General features: G+C 36.6%; 1 protein-coding gene across 1 annotated transcript in view; it reads right to left on the reverse strand.

Annotated features, from left to right (window-relative positions):
* LOC123232473 (vomeronasal type-2 receptor 26-like) overlaps positions 1–13,868 on the reverse strand; it is a 31,403-nt gene extending 17,535 nt beyond the window's left edge. The window contains exons 1-2 of the mRNA XM_044658929.1: positions 13,678–13,868; positions 5,103–5,394 (exon numbers count right to left, since the gene is read on the reverse strand). Coding sequence (XP_044514864.1) covers positions 5,103–5,394; positions 13,678–13,868 — 483 coding nt within the window. The remainder of the gene's footprint in view (positions 1–5,102; positions 5,395–13,677) is intronic.
* Positions 13,869–14,859: the final 991 nt, after the last annotated feature.

Consider the following 14,859-nt stretch of genomic DNA (forward strand, 5'->3'; position numbering starts at 1 on the left):
CAGTTATTCCATATTTGATGCACACTTCCTCATTTTCCAATGTTTTGCCACTATAAAAACTGTGGCAATAAATACTTTTTTACAAGCATTTTTCCTTATTATCCCTTTGGGGTACAAACCCAGTAATGGTATAGCTGGATCAAAGGGTATTCATTCATTAACACCCTTTGGGCATAGTTCCAAATTGTCTTCCAGAATGGTTGGATCAATTCACAACTTCACCATTATGCATTAATGTACCAATTTTGTCACATCCTTACCAACATTTATTATTTTCTTTTGTTGGCATATTGGCCAATCTGCTATGTGTGAGGTGGCACCTCAGAGTTGTTTTGATTTTTATTTCTCTAATTAGGAGGCATTTAGAATATTTTTTCATGTGGTTATTGAGAGTTTTGATTTCTTCGTATGAAAACTGCTTATTCTGGTCCCTTGACCATTTGTCAATTGGAGAATGGCTTGATTTTTTTTTTTGTAAATTTGACTTAGTACTTTATATGTTTGAGAAATTAAATCTTTGTCAGAAATTTTTCTTATAAAATTGTTTTTCCAGTTTTTTTCTTTCTAATTTTGGTTTCATTGGTTTTGTTTTTTTAAATTAATATCAAAATCACTCCTTTTACATTTTGTAATGTTCTCTATCTCTTGCTTGGTCTTAAATTCCTTCTTTTCCCATAGATCTAACAAGTATATTATTCTATGTTCACCTAATTTACTTATAATTTCCCTCTTTATACTTAAATTTACCCAGTCTGAATTTATCTTAGTATAGGGTGTGAGATGTTGATCTATACGTAATCTCTCACATACTGTTTTCCAATTTCTCTAGCACTTTTTGTTAAATAGTTAGTTCTTGTGCCAAAAGCTAAGACCTATGGGTGTATCAAACACTATATTGCTGATGTCATTTACTCCAAGTCTATTCCATTAATCCACCCTTCTATCTCTTAATCAAAACCATATTGCTTTTATTGTTTAAGATCTGATACTGCTAGGCCTCCATCTTTCTCTCTCTTTTTTCATTAGTTCCCTTGATATTCTTTATCTTTTGTTCTTACAAATAAACTTTGTTGTAATTTTTTCTAATTCTATAAAAATTTTTAGTAGTTTGATAGATATGATACAGAATAAGCAAATTAGTTGAGGTAGGATTGCCATTTTTATTATATTAGCTCCTCCTACCCATGAGCAATTGATATTTCTCCAGTTGTCTAGATCTGGTTTTATGCATAGGTGCCTCGAATCAGAGGCAGGGGTGGGAGATAATGAAGAAAACACAATACCAGCAGGCTTCTAACAGTCCTGGTTTATTCCATCATGTTTCTCTTCAACCAGGCTTCTGGCCGAGACAAAAGCAATTGTATATATCCCTTCTTAGTACGGAAACCAAGTTAGCTCAGTAGGCAACTGTTATATTTGGGAAGCTGTAAGATGCCAGTGGCCTGTAGCAATCAGATCTCACTTATCTTTTGGTTTATGGAGAGCACACACACACACACACACACACACACACACACACACACACACACACAGGCTCTCAAACAGGCTTGACTGAAGGGAGGGGTAGGATCTTGTTGAGTGCTCCTTCACTTTCCCCACTTCCACTAGGCAGTTGGAAAATCAGTTATTGAAAGATAATGGTGGACAGACTTGTTAACTATAGGGCCAGGTCAGTATTAGGAAAGGCTAAACTCTTAAAGATGATAACCTTCTCTAAACTATTTCCCCACAGGATTGAATAGGAGAAAATAGGAGAAGCTTGATGTCTGTGAAGCTTACAGGCTCTGAGAATAAGATAGAAACCAGTGCTATTAAATCAGAAGAGCTCAGCTTGAAGAAGTTGTATCTCCCTAAATATAACCAGGCACTGCTCCCAATTGAAGAAAGGTTTAATGATACATGAGGAAGGGAAGTAAGGAAGGAGGAATAAGGATAGACAAGGTCTAGGAAACCCTCAAACTGTTATGTCCAAGCAGCTCCTCCCCTCAAAGGGGAAAGGTAACTTGTATAGCTAGTCTGCTCTCTAAGCCTATAAATAATCTTCTCTTATATCTAAATAACTAAATAGAGATAACTGTGATGTTGACTGAATGTCAAATGAAGGTAAAGCAGGTTGGCAGCTAGGAACTAAAGATGGCTTTGTTCAGATTCAAGCCTTTAGCCCCCAAGAGCAACCAGGACCTAGGACACATCAAACAGAGTCGCCTGCTAACTCAAAACCCAGGATCCAACTGCCTTTAACTGCCCCCTCTCAGAGAGTTCTCAGGGGGTCTTATGAAATTCTGAGCTGTGGACTGACCCCCTCTCTGCAGCTAGAGTTGCACTCTGCAATCTCAATCTCACACAACCAAATTAAATCAGTCAACCAAAAACAATTTTGACTAGAGCCTGACATCTGGAACCAGGGAGGGAATTTCTCCCTGCCTTTGTATCTTTATCAATATTAGGTTATGTTGTTCTCTTCTCTGCAACCATGTCATCTTCTTGACCTCTTCAGGAGGATAGGAGGAAGAGTTTGGGTGGTTCTCCACAATTCCCCACCAAAAATTGAAGTTTATCAAAGGCTTTTTGCATCTAGTGAGATAATCATGTGATTTTAGTTAATTTTATTATTGATACATTCAATTATGTAGATGGTTTTCCTAACATTAAACCAGCCTTGTGTTTCTGGCATGAATCCCACTTGGTCATAGTGAATGATGATTGTTTTATATTGCTGTAATCTCTTTGTTAGTATTTTATTTTTAAAAATTTGCATTTATATTCACTAAGGAAATTGACCCATTTTCTTGCTTTGCTTTTCCTCTTCCTGGTTTAGGTATCAGCACCATATTTGTGTCATAAAACAAATTTTGTAGGGCTATTTCTTTGTCTATTTTGTCAAATAGTTCATGTAGTATTGATATTAATTTTTCTTTAAATTTTTGATGCTATTCAAATCTAGAGAAAGAATTGATGCAGTATGAATGCAGTTCAAAGCATTTTTAAATTTCTTGTCTTTTACTTGTTTTTTTCTTTGGCAACTTTATTAATATGTAAAAAATTCTTTTAATGACTGTACAAGTAAAATTTATATCAAATTGATTTCTTTCTCAAGAATAGTGTAGAAAAGGGAGGGGAGGAAATAAATTTGAAATACAAGATGCATAAAACAAATGCAAAAAAGTTTTATCATGTAATTAGAAAAATATAAAAAAGTTAAATGTGGCTCATTGTGCCACAAGAAATGATGAGGATATTAATTTTTAAAAACCTTGGAAAGAACTACATGATAATGAATACTGAAATCAATACAATCAAGACATTATATACACCTACAAATTTAATATTTGAATAATAACTTATGAATGCTCATTCCCAGAGAATGAACTGAGAAGCAGAAACATAAAAGACATGATCTATATATGTATACATATACATATATATGTATGTATGTATGTATCTGTTTTATGGATGAAGCCTTCTATGTTGTGTGTGGGGGAAGAGGCTAAGATATTTGAAATAAGTTCTATTAATAAAAAATTTAGAAACAACATGGAGCTCACTCTTTTCCTATCCCCAATCTTAAATTTTGCCATATTTTCCTTTTCCTCTTCGAGTCAATGATATACTCCTGCCTATGACCCAGGTTCATAACCTTGACTGTAATCCTTGACTAGCTCATATCCTTTAATCCGTCTATATCTAACTAGTGACTAAGTCTTATCACTTTTATCTTCACTTAATTTCAGATTTATCCAGTCTGAACCTTTGTCATGACCACTAGCATTGCATCTCCAATGGCCTGAAAACATTGTGAACTGAATGTTTCATAGACATCTTCAACTCAGTAGATCCCAAACTGATCTTATCATTCTATAACCTCTAAACTCTAACTTAGTCAAACGTTATCCTCTTCCCAATTTACCTATTATCATTGATGGCACTGCCATCCTCAGAGGCACATTGGCTTTAAACCTAGGGGTCATTTTGGATTCCTCCCTCTCATTCCTCCCACTTCCATATCTAGTCTGTTGTCCCTTTGTATACTTTTCTCTGACACTACCAGCATTCTAGTATAGAAACTCCTCACCTCACATCTATATTTTTTTAATAGCTTTCTGGCTGGTCCCCTTGCCTTAGAACGTTTCACCTCTCAACTCCACCTTCCAATCACCTGTCAACCTAATTTTCCTAAATACAAATCTTACCATGCCAGTCTCTATTAAACCCCCATGACTTTCTAATACCTCCAAGGCTAAACAAAATTCTTTGACCTTAAAGCACTTTACAACTTAGCCCTTTCCTACAGTTTTAGTCTTACATTTTGTTGCACTCTACATCCTCTACATCTAATGACATACACCTTCTTTCTGTCCCTAACAAAGGCCAACCCCTTGACCATCTCAACATTGTGACTTTTTCCTGATTGTTTGCCCTCCATAGATTGATCTCCATATGAGTCTCTACCTTTAGAATTTCTGGATTCTTTTTTGTGTCATCTAAAATCTCTTTTCCTCTAATAGGCCTTTCCCAGTCCTCTTGAAAGCTATTGCCTTTTCTCCAATTTGCCCCATAGATCTTGCATAGACCTCATTGTTTACCTGTTTTCTGCCTTGTTAGACTATGATTTCACAACATGTAGGTGCTGTTTGTGTCTTTCTTTGTATTTCCATTGCATAGCACATAGTACATGCTAAAATGCTTCTTATATTGCCCCATTCACTCACTTAGCCACCATCTAGTTCAAGTGCTCATCATCTGCCATTTTGACCACTGGAATGACCTCCTAATTATCTCCTTACTTCTTGCCTCTCCTCACTGGAATGCACAGATCGTGTGGGATAATGAACTATGTGCTGAACTGCAAGCTCAAGATTTTGGGTCTCATCTTAGCTCTGCTGCCATTTCTTTATATGTGTGGTCTTCAGGGTCTAGTATAGTGTGCTGTGATAGGGAGTATTCTCTAGCCTATCTCTATGCCAAATTATTATTTGGTTTAGTATTATGCTTCAATTCAATTCAATTCAATTCGATCATCAATCTATTGTCTGATCATCTTTGAAAAAAACTCCATTACTCCCAAGAAAAGGAGAGAAGGTGGTAGACCCAAAGTTTCCCACCTGTGGAACGTTGTAGAGGTTGAACAGTGTCCCCATCTGGATAGTCAGAGCTGATGTAGCTCCTCCAATGACCGCCATAGGCTTCTGCTCCCAGCAGTTATAATTAGCGACAAGCTGACCCTGCCCAGACAGCCACTGCAGGGAGCTCTCCAAGGTTCTCTCATCACTGTGGTAGGCATTGTAGAGGTGGAATCCCAAAGAAGAAATGTTTGGTAACAGATTTGGGTCCCTGTTGATCTCCTCCACAGCAAATATCAGGGCTAGGACCTGCTGGTAATTTTTGTGCAGCCATCTGAGGGATAGAAAGTAGAAAACTGAGAACAAAATATTCAAAGATAATCCATTAGAATAAATCATCATGCACTCATAAAACATTTAATATGTGGCAGAACATTTACTTTGGCAACACATATACTAATATTTTCCAGGTACTATTCAGAAAGCTGGGGATAGAAAGAAAAGAAATATTTCTTGCCTTCAGTAACTTCCATTCAAATTGAATATAGATATATTCATATATATAGATAAATATGTACATAGAAGACAAGTACAGAATAGATGAACCTTAGTGATGATGGCACTAAAAGAAATGTGGGTGGGATGGAGAATTAGGAGAAGCTTCTTTATGGAAGGCATATTTTGATCTTAATCTTGAAGGAACCAGTGATTCTAAGAAGTAGGTATGAAGATAAAGATCAATCCAGGCATGGAGAACAACCATAGCAAAGTCATGGAAATGGAAGAGAGTGAAAAACATTGACTAAGTCAATATTGGGGGACTGGAGAGTGCATGGAAAGGAGTAACACACAAGAATATTGGAAAAAATGAGGACTCAAATTTGAAGAGATTTTTATTTATTTCAGAGATATGGTTACATTGTTTTTGCTAGAAACAATTAGAAATCCAATGATGATTTTGAGTATGGTAACATGATCAGTCTTGTGCTTTAGAAAAAATACTTTGACATTTAAGTAGGTATGAGAAAGTCAATAAATAAACAGTTATTAAGTCCTAAGTGTATTCAAAGCACTTTGATAATCACAGGAAATTGAAAGAAAGGCCAAAGACCTTGCCTGCTCTCAAGGAACTCACATTGTAATGTGGGAGACAATATACAATTAACTAGAGACAAAGTATGTATAGAACAAATTGTATATGGTAGAATCATGGAGACCAATTAAGAGGTTTCTGAAAGAGTTTTAGCAAGGTATGATAAGGGAAGAAAACATTACAGAAAAAAGAGATACCTTAACCACATGAAGTTCAAACCAGAATGTCTGAGATTTCAAACAACTCATTTCAGGTGAGTTAACAGAGCAGTTCAAATGCAATCTTTTAAGGAGGTCTTTCCTCATCTCTCTGACTGCTTTTACCTTCCTTCTGAGATTACATATAAAACACATTTTGTTATTTCCATATTATTTCCCTCATTAGAATGTGAACTCCTTCAGGGCAGAGAGCATGCTTTTCTTTTTTTGGATTCTCAGGATTTAGCATGATGCTTGGCACATAGCAAGTGCTTAATAAGTCCTTGTTAATTGACTGACAATAGTTTCCTCTGTGACATCCATTCTTTTATTGCATCCTTTGTATAATTTCACAATTTTAAGGCTTATTTGTTTCCACCTTACTTACATCACAGTAGGCAGGTAGGAGGCAATATAGAGTGCTCAACTTGGAGTCAGAAAGACCATTCTTCCTGAGTTCAAATTTATCCTCACACTTAGAGACTTATTATATGTGTGATCCTTTGCAAGTCATTTAATCCTGTTTATCTCAGTTTCCTCATCTGGAAGGGAAAAGAAGGTGGCAAATCACTCTAGTATCTCCACAAAGAAAACTCTGAATGGGACCACAGAGAGTCAGGCATGACTGAAAAATGACTGAAAAATCAAAAAAACTTACACTCTGGAGCATAAATAACCAGTAAAACTAAAGGTTTTTCCCTCTGAGGAGCTTGAATCCAAGGTGAACAATAAAATAATGAATGCCGGTCTTAAGTAGAAATGACTGAGTAGCCAACACCAATTTAGAAAAGTTATATTAACTTTAGCTTGGATGTTTGCTTTTTCAAATAGTAAATCTTTAAACAAAAGGTCTTATTTTTTCAAGTCAAATCCTCATGAATTATTTTCAGATTCTTTAGGCTGTTGTTTGCAGTGTCAAACACAGGGTTTAGAGAAAAAAGAAATATCAAAGGTCATGAAAAACTTAAACTTTCTGTTATCAGGTGAATTATGGGTTTCTAATTTAATGCTTTTCCTAAAAATTTGTTGGTATTATGACTAAAATCATAAGGTTGGAACTGACTTTCACCAGATGACTTAGGTATTGGAAATACAAAATGTAAATGCTGGTATTAAATTGCAGTGAGATCTGTTTTGAGAAAGATGTTATCTGAAAATCTAAGAATCTTTACAAGTAACTTGAAATAAAGATGACTTTCACTTCAGAGTTTCTCTGAGAACAGGCCCATTCCAGAATATGCACGTGGTGAAGTTTTCAGAAACCACCTGACTATATCAAGAAGAAATGTTTTCAAAAATCAGATGACTGCAGGAAAATCTGAGCCCTAAGATGTTATGTGCAGTTGAAAAGGATATTGGAGGCAAGGTGGTGTCATTATGGTGGCTTATAAGCAACAAAAGCCTAAACCTCTATGACGATCCTTCCATACTATGTTTTAAAAAGTGCTTTAGAAACACAGAAGTTGAAACCCAACAACAATATGGAGCCACAGGGCTCTCCTGCTGAATAAAACTTGAAAGGTAGGTAGAGATAGTCTATTTCCATGGTAAAAATAAGAACCAGAAATATACTAGACTAGTCAAACCCTCCTCCCCTAACCCCCCAACCTACCATGCTGAGACCTGTGATTAGATGTGGGCTGACTTTGGAACCCAGGGCAAGAGTTGCAACCACAAAGGTATGCCTCACATGCACCACTTGAGGTTCTAGGCTCTGACAGCAGCAGGCAGGGGGGAAAGGTGGGGCGCTGGTTCGGCACCTTTGGCCTCCATGGCTGGCTATGGTGAAGATTTGGCCAGGGAAGGTTAGCTCAACTGCCGTAATCCAGTATATCAGCAAAGGAGAGAGAAGATTGAAGATTTAGACTCAGGGCAAAGCAACTCAAAGGGCCTAATCCAGTAAACCAGTAGATGTCCCACCTTATAGTCCACAGTGGAAAAAAAGACAGAAAAAGAATAAGCAACAGAAGAAAAGAAGGTTATTATTGAAAGCTTCTAAGGGGACAAAGAACAAAGGAGAGAACCAATAGAGAATGACTTGATCCAAGGAACTTCAAGCCAAACCTCAAGAAAATGGGTAATTGGACTTAGGCTCTGGAAGAGATAAAAAAGGAATTTAAAATGTAAATAAGACAGATTGAGGAAAAATGAGAAAAAGAAAACCACAATTTAAAAAGCAAAGCAAGTCATCTGGAAAAGGAGACACACGAATCAAAGGAAAAAACAGTTTATTAAAAGCCAGAATGGACAAAATGGAAAAAGAGGCAAAAAATTCAAATGATGAAAACAATACCTTGAAATGAAGAATGGACCAAAAGGAAAAGGAGGATCAAAAGGTCATGGAAGAATTTCAGTCTTTACAATTTAGATTTCAGCAAATAGAAGTTAATTACTCCACAAGACATCAAGATATAATAAAATGAAATAAAAAGAATGAAAAATAGAAGAAAATATGAAATATCTCATTGAAAAAACAATTGATCTCAAAAATAAATCCAAGAGAAACAATTTAAGAATTATTGGACTACCCAAAAGTTATGATAAAAAAAACCACGATAAAAACTTTATACTACAGTAAATTATCTAAGAAAACTGTCCCAATATTCTTGATCAAGTGGGTAAAATAGAAATTGAAAGATTCCACAGATCATTTCCTGCATTAAATCCCCTAATGACAACTCCAAGGAATGTTACTGTCAAGTTTAAGAGGTCCCCAGTCCATGACAAACAGGTAGAAAGAAACAATTTAGACATCATGGAGCCCCAGTCAGGATTATACCAGATCTGGCAGCCTCCACACTAAAGGATCAGAAGGCTTGGAATATGATATTCTGGAAGACAAGGGAACTGGGTTTACAATGAAGAATCGACTACCCAGCAAAACAGTATATTCTTTCAGGAAAAGTATGGTCATTTAATAAAATAGAATATTTCCAAGCATTCCTGAAGAAAAGACCAGGCTTAAACAGAAAATTTGATACCCAAATACAAAATTCAAGAGAAGCATAAAAAGATAAATAAGCAAGAGAACAAAATTTAAGGACTTCAATAAGGTCAAATGGTTTATATTCCAAATGGAAAGATGACATCTGTAACTCTTAAAAATTGTTATTACCATAGTCGTTAGAAGAAGTATTCATAAATGATGTGGTAGTAAGCTATTTAGGATGATTTGTCAAAAATAATTAAAAGGATATTGAAAATGGGTTACTAAGAAAGAGACTGAATGTTCATCCTTCCTTTTCATTCCTCTCCCATGCACCACTGCCTCAGTATTTTGAAACTCTTATCCTCTCAGAATTAAAACTAAGTATTGGTTTCAATACAGGAGTTGTGTGAGGGCTAGGCAACTGGTTTGAGTGACTTGCCCAGGGTCACATAGCTAGGAAATATCTGAGACCAGATTAGCACCTAGAGTATCTCATCCCTGGATCTGGCTTTCTCTCTACTGAGATATCTACCTGTCCCCACAGCTATCTCTTTAAGACTTGCTTCCCAAATGGGTTGGCCAATCTCTGTCTTTCCCAGTAGATCATTTTTTGTTTAAAAAAACCTTTTCTTCAATTTTTGTGCCTCTTTTTCCAGCTGGCTAATTTTGCTTTTTAAGTTTTTAATTTCTTTTTGTATTACTTTTATTTTTTCCTCCATTTCTCTTTGACTTGTCTTATTTGATTTTTAAATTTTTTTTAAGTTCTTTCAGAGCTTGAGACAAATTCCCATTTTTTAGAGTTTTGCATGTACTTGTTTGGATGTCACCATCCCTTGTGGATTCTGTGTTTTGGTGACTGTTCTCATAGACATTTTTGAGCATTAAATATTTTGTTTACTGTTCAATTTTGCAGCCTTTTTTTTGTCTGTGGACTGGGAGTTCTGAAGGGCACTTGCTGAATCTGTATCCTTTGCTGCTGGATTCTCCATTATGAGCTTTTATTCTCTGGGGCTAGGTCTGTACTACAGAAGGGCAGACTTAAAAGATCCCAGTGCTATGGAATTCTGGGCATCACTGTGGGCTGTTTTCAAGGCCTGGGACTTCAAGAAGTAGGTCTGAGGTGCTCTTTTGCTGGTATAGCCTGTGTCCCAGGATCCTGAATTTGGCTATCCCTAATTGTTGAACCATGTGCTATCCAGTATGTGTGTGTGTTTGTGTGTGTGTGTGTGTGTGTGTGTGTGTGATTGGTCAACACTTCTCTGTGTGTAGTCTTGCTTCCTGTTCCCCCTTAACCAATGAAAATCAACTCTCTTTGCTTAACTTTCAAGTTCTGTTCAGTGGGAGAGCCTCCGCACACCTTGCTGTTTGTTTTTGACTCCTATCATTTTGAGGCAATTTATAAATATTGGTTTGGAAGGATTGTCAGGGTGCTTTAGACTTTCATTGCTACTAAGCTGCCATTTTGACTACATCCTCTCCTCTTTGATTATTCTAGAATCATATCTCTCTTTCACCTTTCACATTATTCCTACCATGGAAGACCATTTAAGACACATTATTAACTATCCTTAATGAAATGGTTAGTGCCTTCAGCTCTCTTGTATCTTACTGATTTAATGCGATAAAATAAGAATCCTGGATTCAGTTCCTAATTGACCTATCAGCTATTGATTCTTTGAGCAAATACTGTGTCTTATTGAATCAGAGAAGGAATGTGAAAAGATGAAAAATTAATATTACCTCTGATTTTGATTATATTTTAATAATGTAATTGACTCAATCCCTCATTTTGTCAAGCCCCTTTTCTGTGTTCTTGAGTCTTGCTCAAGAATACGTTTCCCTCCAAGTTAGTTTAAAGATGTGGTTGAAGGGGAATGTTGTTATCACACTTGAATTTAGCCCATTGGACATCTGCTTGTTTTCTGTTAAACTCAACTCCAATATCTTGGTGGGACCCCTCAGAAGACATGTTATCTGTCCTAAAAATAATAGAAATATGATCTTCTTCAAGGGAACAATAAACCTAGGGGTTCCATTCCTTTAATAAAGATAAGAAGAGGCAGATGAGTTTCATAAAACTATTAGTATTATTAAATTGTCAGAAAGTGGCCTGATTAAGCATATTTTAATGTGAACCCACTTTAGGTAATTGTAATGTTCTAAAAGTACACACATCCACTTCCCACATGACCACTTTTCAAGAAAAAGATGATCTCTTTTTTACTGGGCTCAATGCATTTACTTAAATGCCAGTCTCATCCACTTTGCTAAGTTATGCCCATCATTTTTCATAAACTTATTTTACTCAAAATATATTCCTCAGTTTAACTCTATTGCATCTACTTGCCACAGTATGGAGTAACTTATAATACCTATTATGTGCCAGGTTCTATGCTAGGGTCATAGAGAAAAAAAGAAAGACTAAGGACAGTTACTAATTACACAGAGTTTATAGTCACATGAGGGAGAAAAGAAGCAAACAATTCTGTATAAGAAAGCTATATGTAGTAACATTGGAGATAATCAATAGCAGGAAGGTACGAACATGTAAGGGGACAGGATAGAGAGAGGCTTCTTGGAGATTGAAGGATTTTAGCTGGGACTTGAAGAAAACCAGAGAAGCAAGGATGTGACGTGCAAGAGGGAGAGAATTAGAGCAATGGAATGCCCATAATCAAGAAATGTAGTGTCTTGTTTGTAGAATATCAAGAAGGCCACTGTCACTGGTCATCTTAGAGACTCTGGGAGATGCAAAGTGTAGGAAAACTAGAAAGTTAGGGGAGAAGGTTATGAGGGCTTTGAATGACACATAGAGGATTTTGTATTTGATCCTGCAGATCACAGGAGGTTCATGGTATTTATAGGTTTTTTTTAAAATTCATGATGTTTACTTATTAGGGCAGACCAGCATTGCAATGATAATCAATAGGCTATTTTTTTTAAAGCTTGATATATTCTTGTTAAAACCTTTCTTTTTTGGGTAATTAAGCATTTCTTCTTTAATATGATGGAAAAAATTGGACAATGACATCTATGAACATTATATTTATGGTATACATATTTTATATGTGTCTCCTTCATTAAAATGTAAATCCCTTGGTGAGTCAGGATCATTTTTTGGGGGGGAGGACTTATATTTTTAGCCGTTTCTAGAACAGTTTCTGGAACACAATAGGTACCGAGGGAACACTTGTTGATTAATTGATTCTCCAGGCTAAAAGTTCTCATATTCTTTTTCTTTTGAATAAGAAACTTAATTTTAAGAAGTTTTCCTCTCCATCAACATCATCTATCCTCCTCTTGTCTATGACTCAATCAGAACAGAAGTTTTGCTGGAACTTTTTAAAAAAAGGGCTCCATATATGGAGGGAACTGTACCCTTTACCTCCAGTAATTGACTGGGATCAACTCTGAGCAGTAGATGAAAAATAAACTTAAAAGAGAAGAAAGGAGAAAAGAGATTCAAAGAATAAAATCAAAACGCTAAGAAATATACTTCCTTTTCATATTTTGACTGCTGAATGAGGATCACTTAATGAACAGAGCAAAGCAGTGTTGAGAGGGAAAACCATAAATGGACAGTAACTGATGGATAAAGGAACATAAAGGCAGATGCTACCATGAAGATGCAGCAACTCAAAATTGGGAGTCAAGTCTCCTTTGGTCCATTTTGACACGTTTCCTCTCTTTTTTCACCTCCACTTTTCTGATCAAGTAAACCTGTTAATTCTGTGAGTTACAAGCTGTTTCACCATTACAAGACTGTGGCAGGCACATTCCCATTGAAAGATCTTGATTTGGAAAGCTAACCACTGGTTCTTCATTCAAGATGCTTGTCTATTTCTCTCTTAATTTTGGATTTCTACATATTTTCTGTGTTACCCAATATACTTTCCAATGGCAAAAAAGTCAGAGTAAATCTTGAAATGGGACCATGTCAGACCTCTCAGTGCTCCAAGAGACCTAAGCATGACAGCAGATGCTCCCTCAAATCCTTGAGATGTAGGTATTATTTAACAGTAAAAATCAGAAGCCCAGAGATTCTAATAATAATACCAACAACAATTGCTAATATTTATGTAGCTTATTAAACATTTTGCATATAATATCTTATATAAGCCACCCCAAAGCCCTGGAGGTAGATGATATTACATCTATTTGAAAGGGAAGGAAACTGAGATGAACAGAGGTTAATGTGGTCCTTTGAGGTTTACAAAAGACTTTCCATATAGTCTTATTAGATACAACAAAGGTCTATGCCCAGCAGTGGAATCATAAAGCTAGAGCTGAGAGGAATCCCAAAGAAAATTTTGGAATCAGCAGACTGGCACTCCTCATCTCACAACCTTTTGTAATAATCAGTCAAAAAGAGCATTTATGAGTTAGAAAGGCACTTACTTGTAATCCCTACAGCCCTTGTCAGGATGACTTTGAAACATTTCTGCTCCTCTGACACTGCTGACTTCAATGGAATACAGGGGGAGAAAGTTTCCAATCACCAGGTCCCCATCTCTGGAAAGGCTCGGACTGGTTTTTGGAAAACAAAGAGACTTCTCTGTCTTGTGCATAGATGACAGCTGTGTGAGCATTATCAGGAGAACAGGAATTATGTGGGACAACATTGCCCTGAACATAAGTTCAAGTCCCAAGACTGAGGGGCATCTAGTAGTTCCTAACCCTAGCACAAGGTTGCCTCCTTGAGTCTTATTCTAATGGTCAGCTTTCCAGCAACTGAAGCAATACCCTTGAATGCTAAGATCTATTTTGTATGCCTAAGGGATCACAAAGGAACATGAGGCAGGCTTATGTCTTGGGCAGTGATGGTAGAAGGGGAGTATTTAAGCATCACTGGTTCTTAGATTGAACCCTTTCCCTGGTATTCTTATTTTCCAGAGTGGACAGGTGTCTGGATTTTCTGTTACATCAACCCCCATCCTCACCCAGGATAAAGCTCTGGGGATGAACTTAGCCTGAGGCATCTCCAGCTTTGTCCCTGAGTCTAAGGGGAAAACCAATGTAGGAGTAGAAAATATGTTTTGCAATCTCCTTCCTTTTTTCTAGCAAAACTCATGGGATCAAAGTACATTTCTTAAGGTGCTTATTTTCTGTGTAATGTTTCCTTCTGCTCAGCTGGTGGTCCATATGTGTCCCTGTATCAGCAAGGGGCCACATGGACTCCAGGCTTGACATGTGCTGTTACATGAGATAGTATTTTCTCTGAGGTGATTCTGAACTTCAGGCTGGAGTCAATATGAGGTGGTGAGATGACAAACACTCAGTGATGGCAGTCAGGCCAACATCCTACAAGGAATGGTCTTGCTGTACTCACACTTGTAATAATGTAATACTTAGAGAGCTTTAAAGCTTACAGAACTGGATGTATTATCTCATTTGATTGTCAGAACAACCTTGTAAATTAGGTGTTATTGATGTCTCAATTTATGGATGAGGAAACAAAGACACGAAGCTAATAAGTGTCTAAGCAAGATTTCAATGAAGGTTTTTTTGACTCAATGTCTAATGCTATTATTATGATACTAGCTGTCTTCCACTTGTGTTCACCTTTGGCTATTGCAGTCC

Source organism: Gracilinanus agilis, chromosome 1 (assembly GCF_016433145.1).
Source record: "Gracilinanus agilis isolate LMUSP501 chromosome 1, AgileGrace, whole genome shotgun sequence".
In the NCBI taxonomy this organism is placed as follows: Eukaryota; Metazoa; Chordata; class Mammalia; order Didelphimorphia; family Didelphidae; genus Gracilinanus; species Gracilinanus agilis.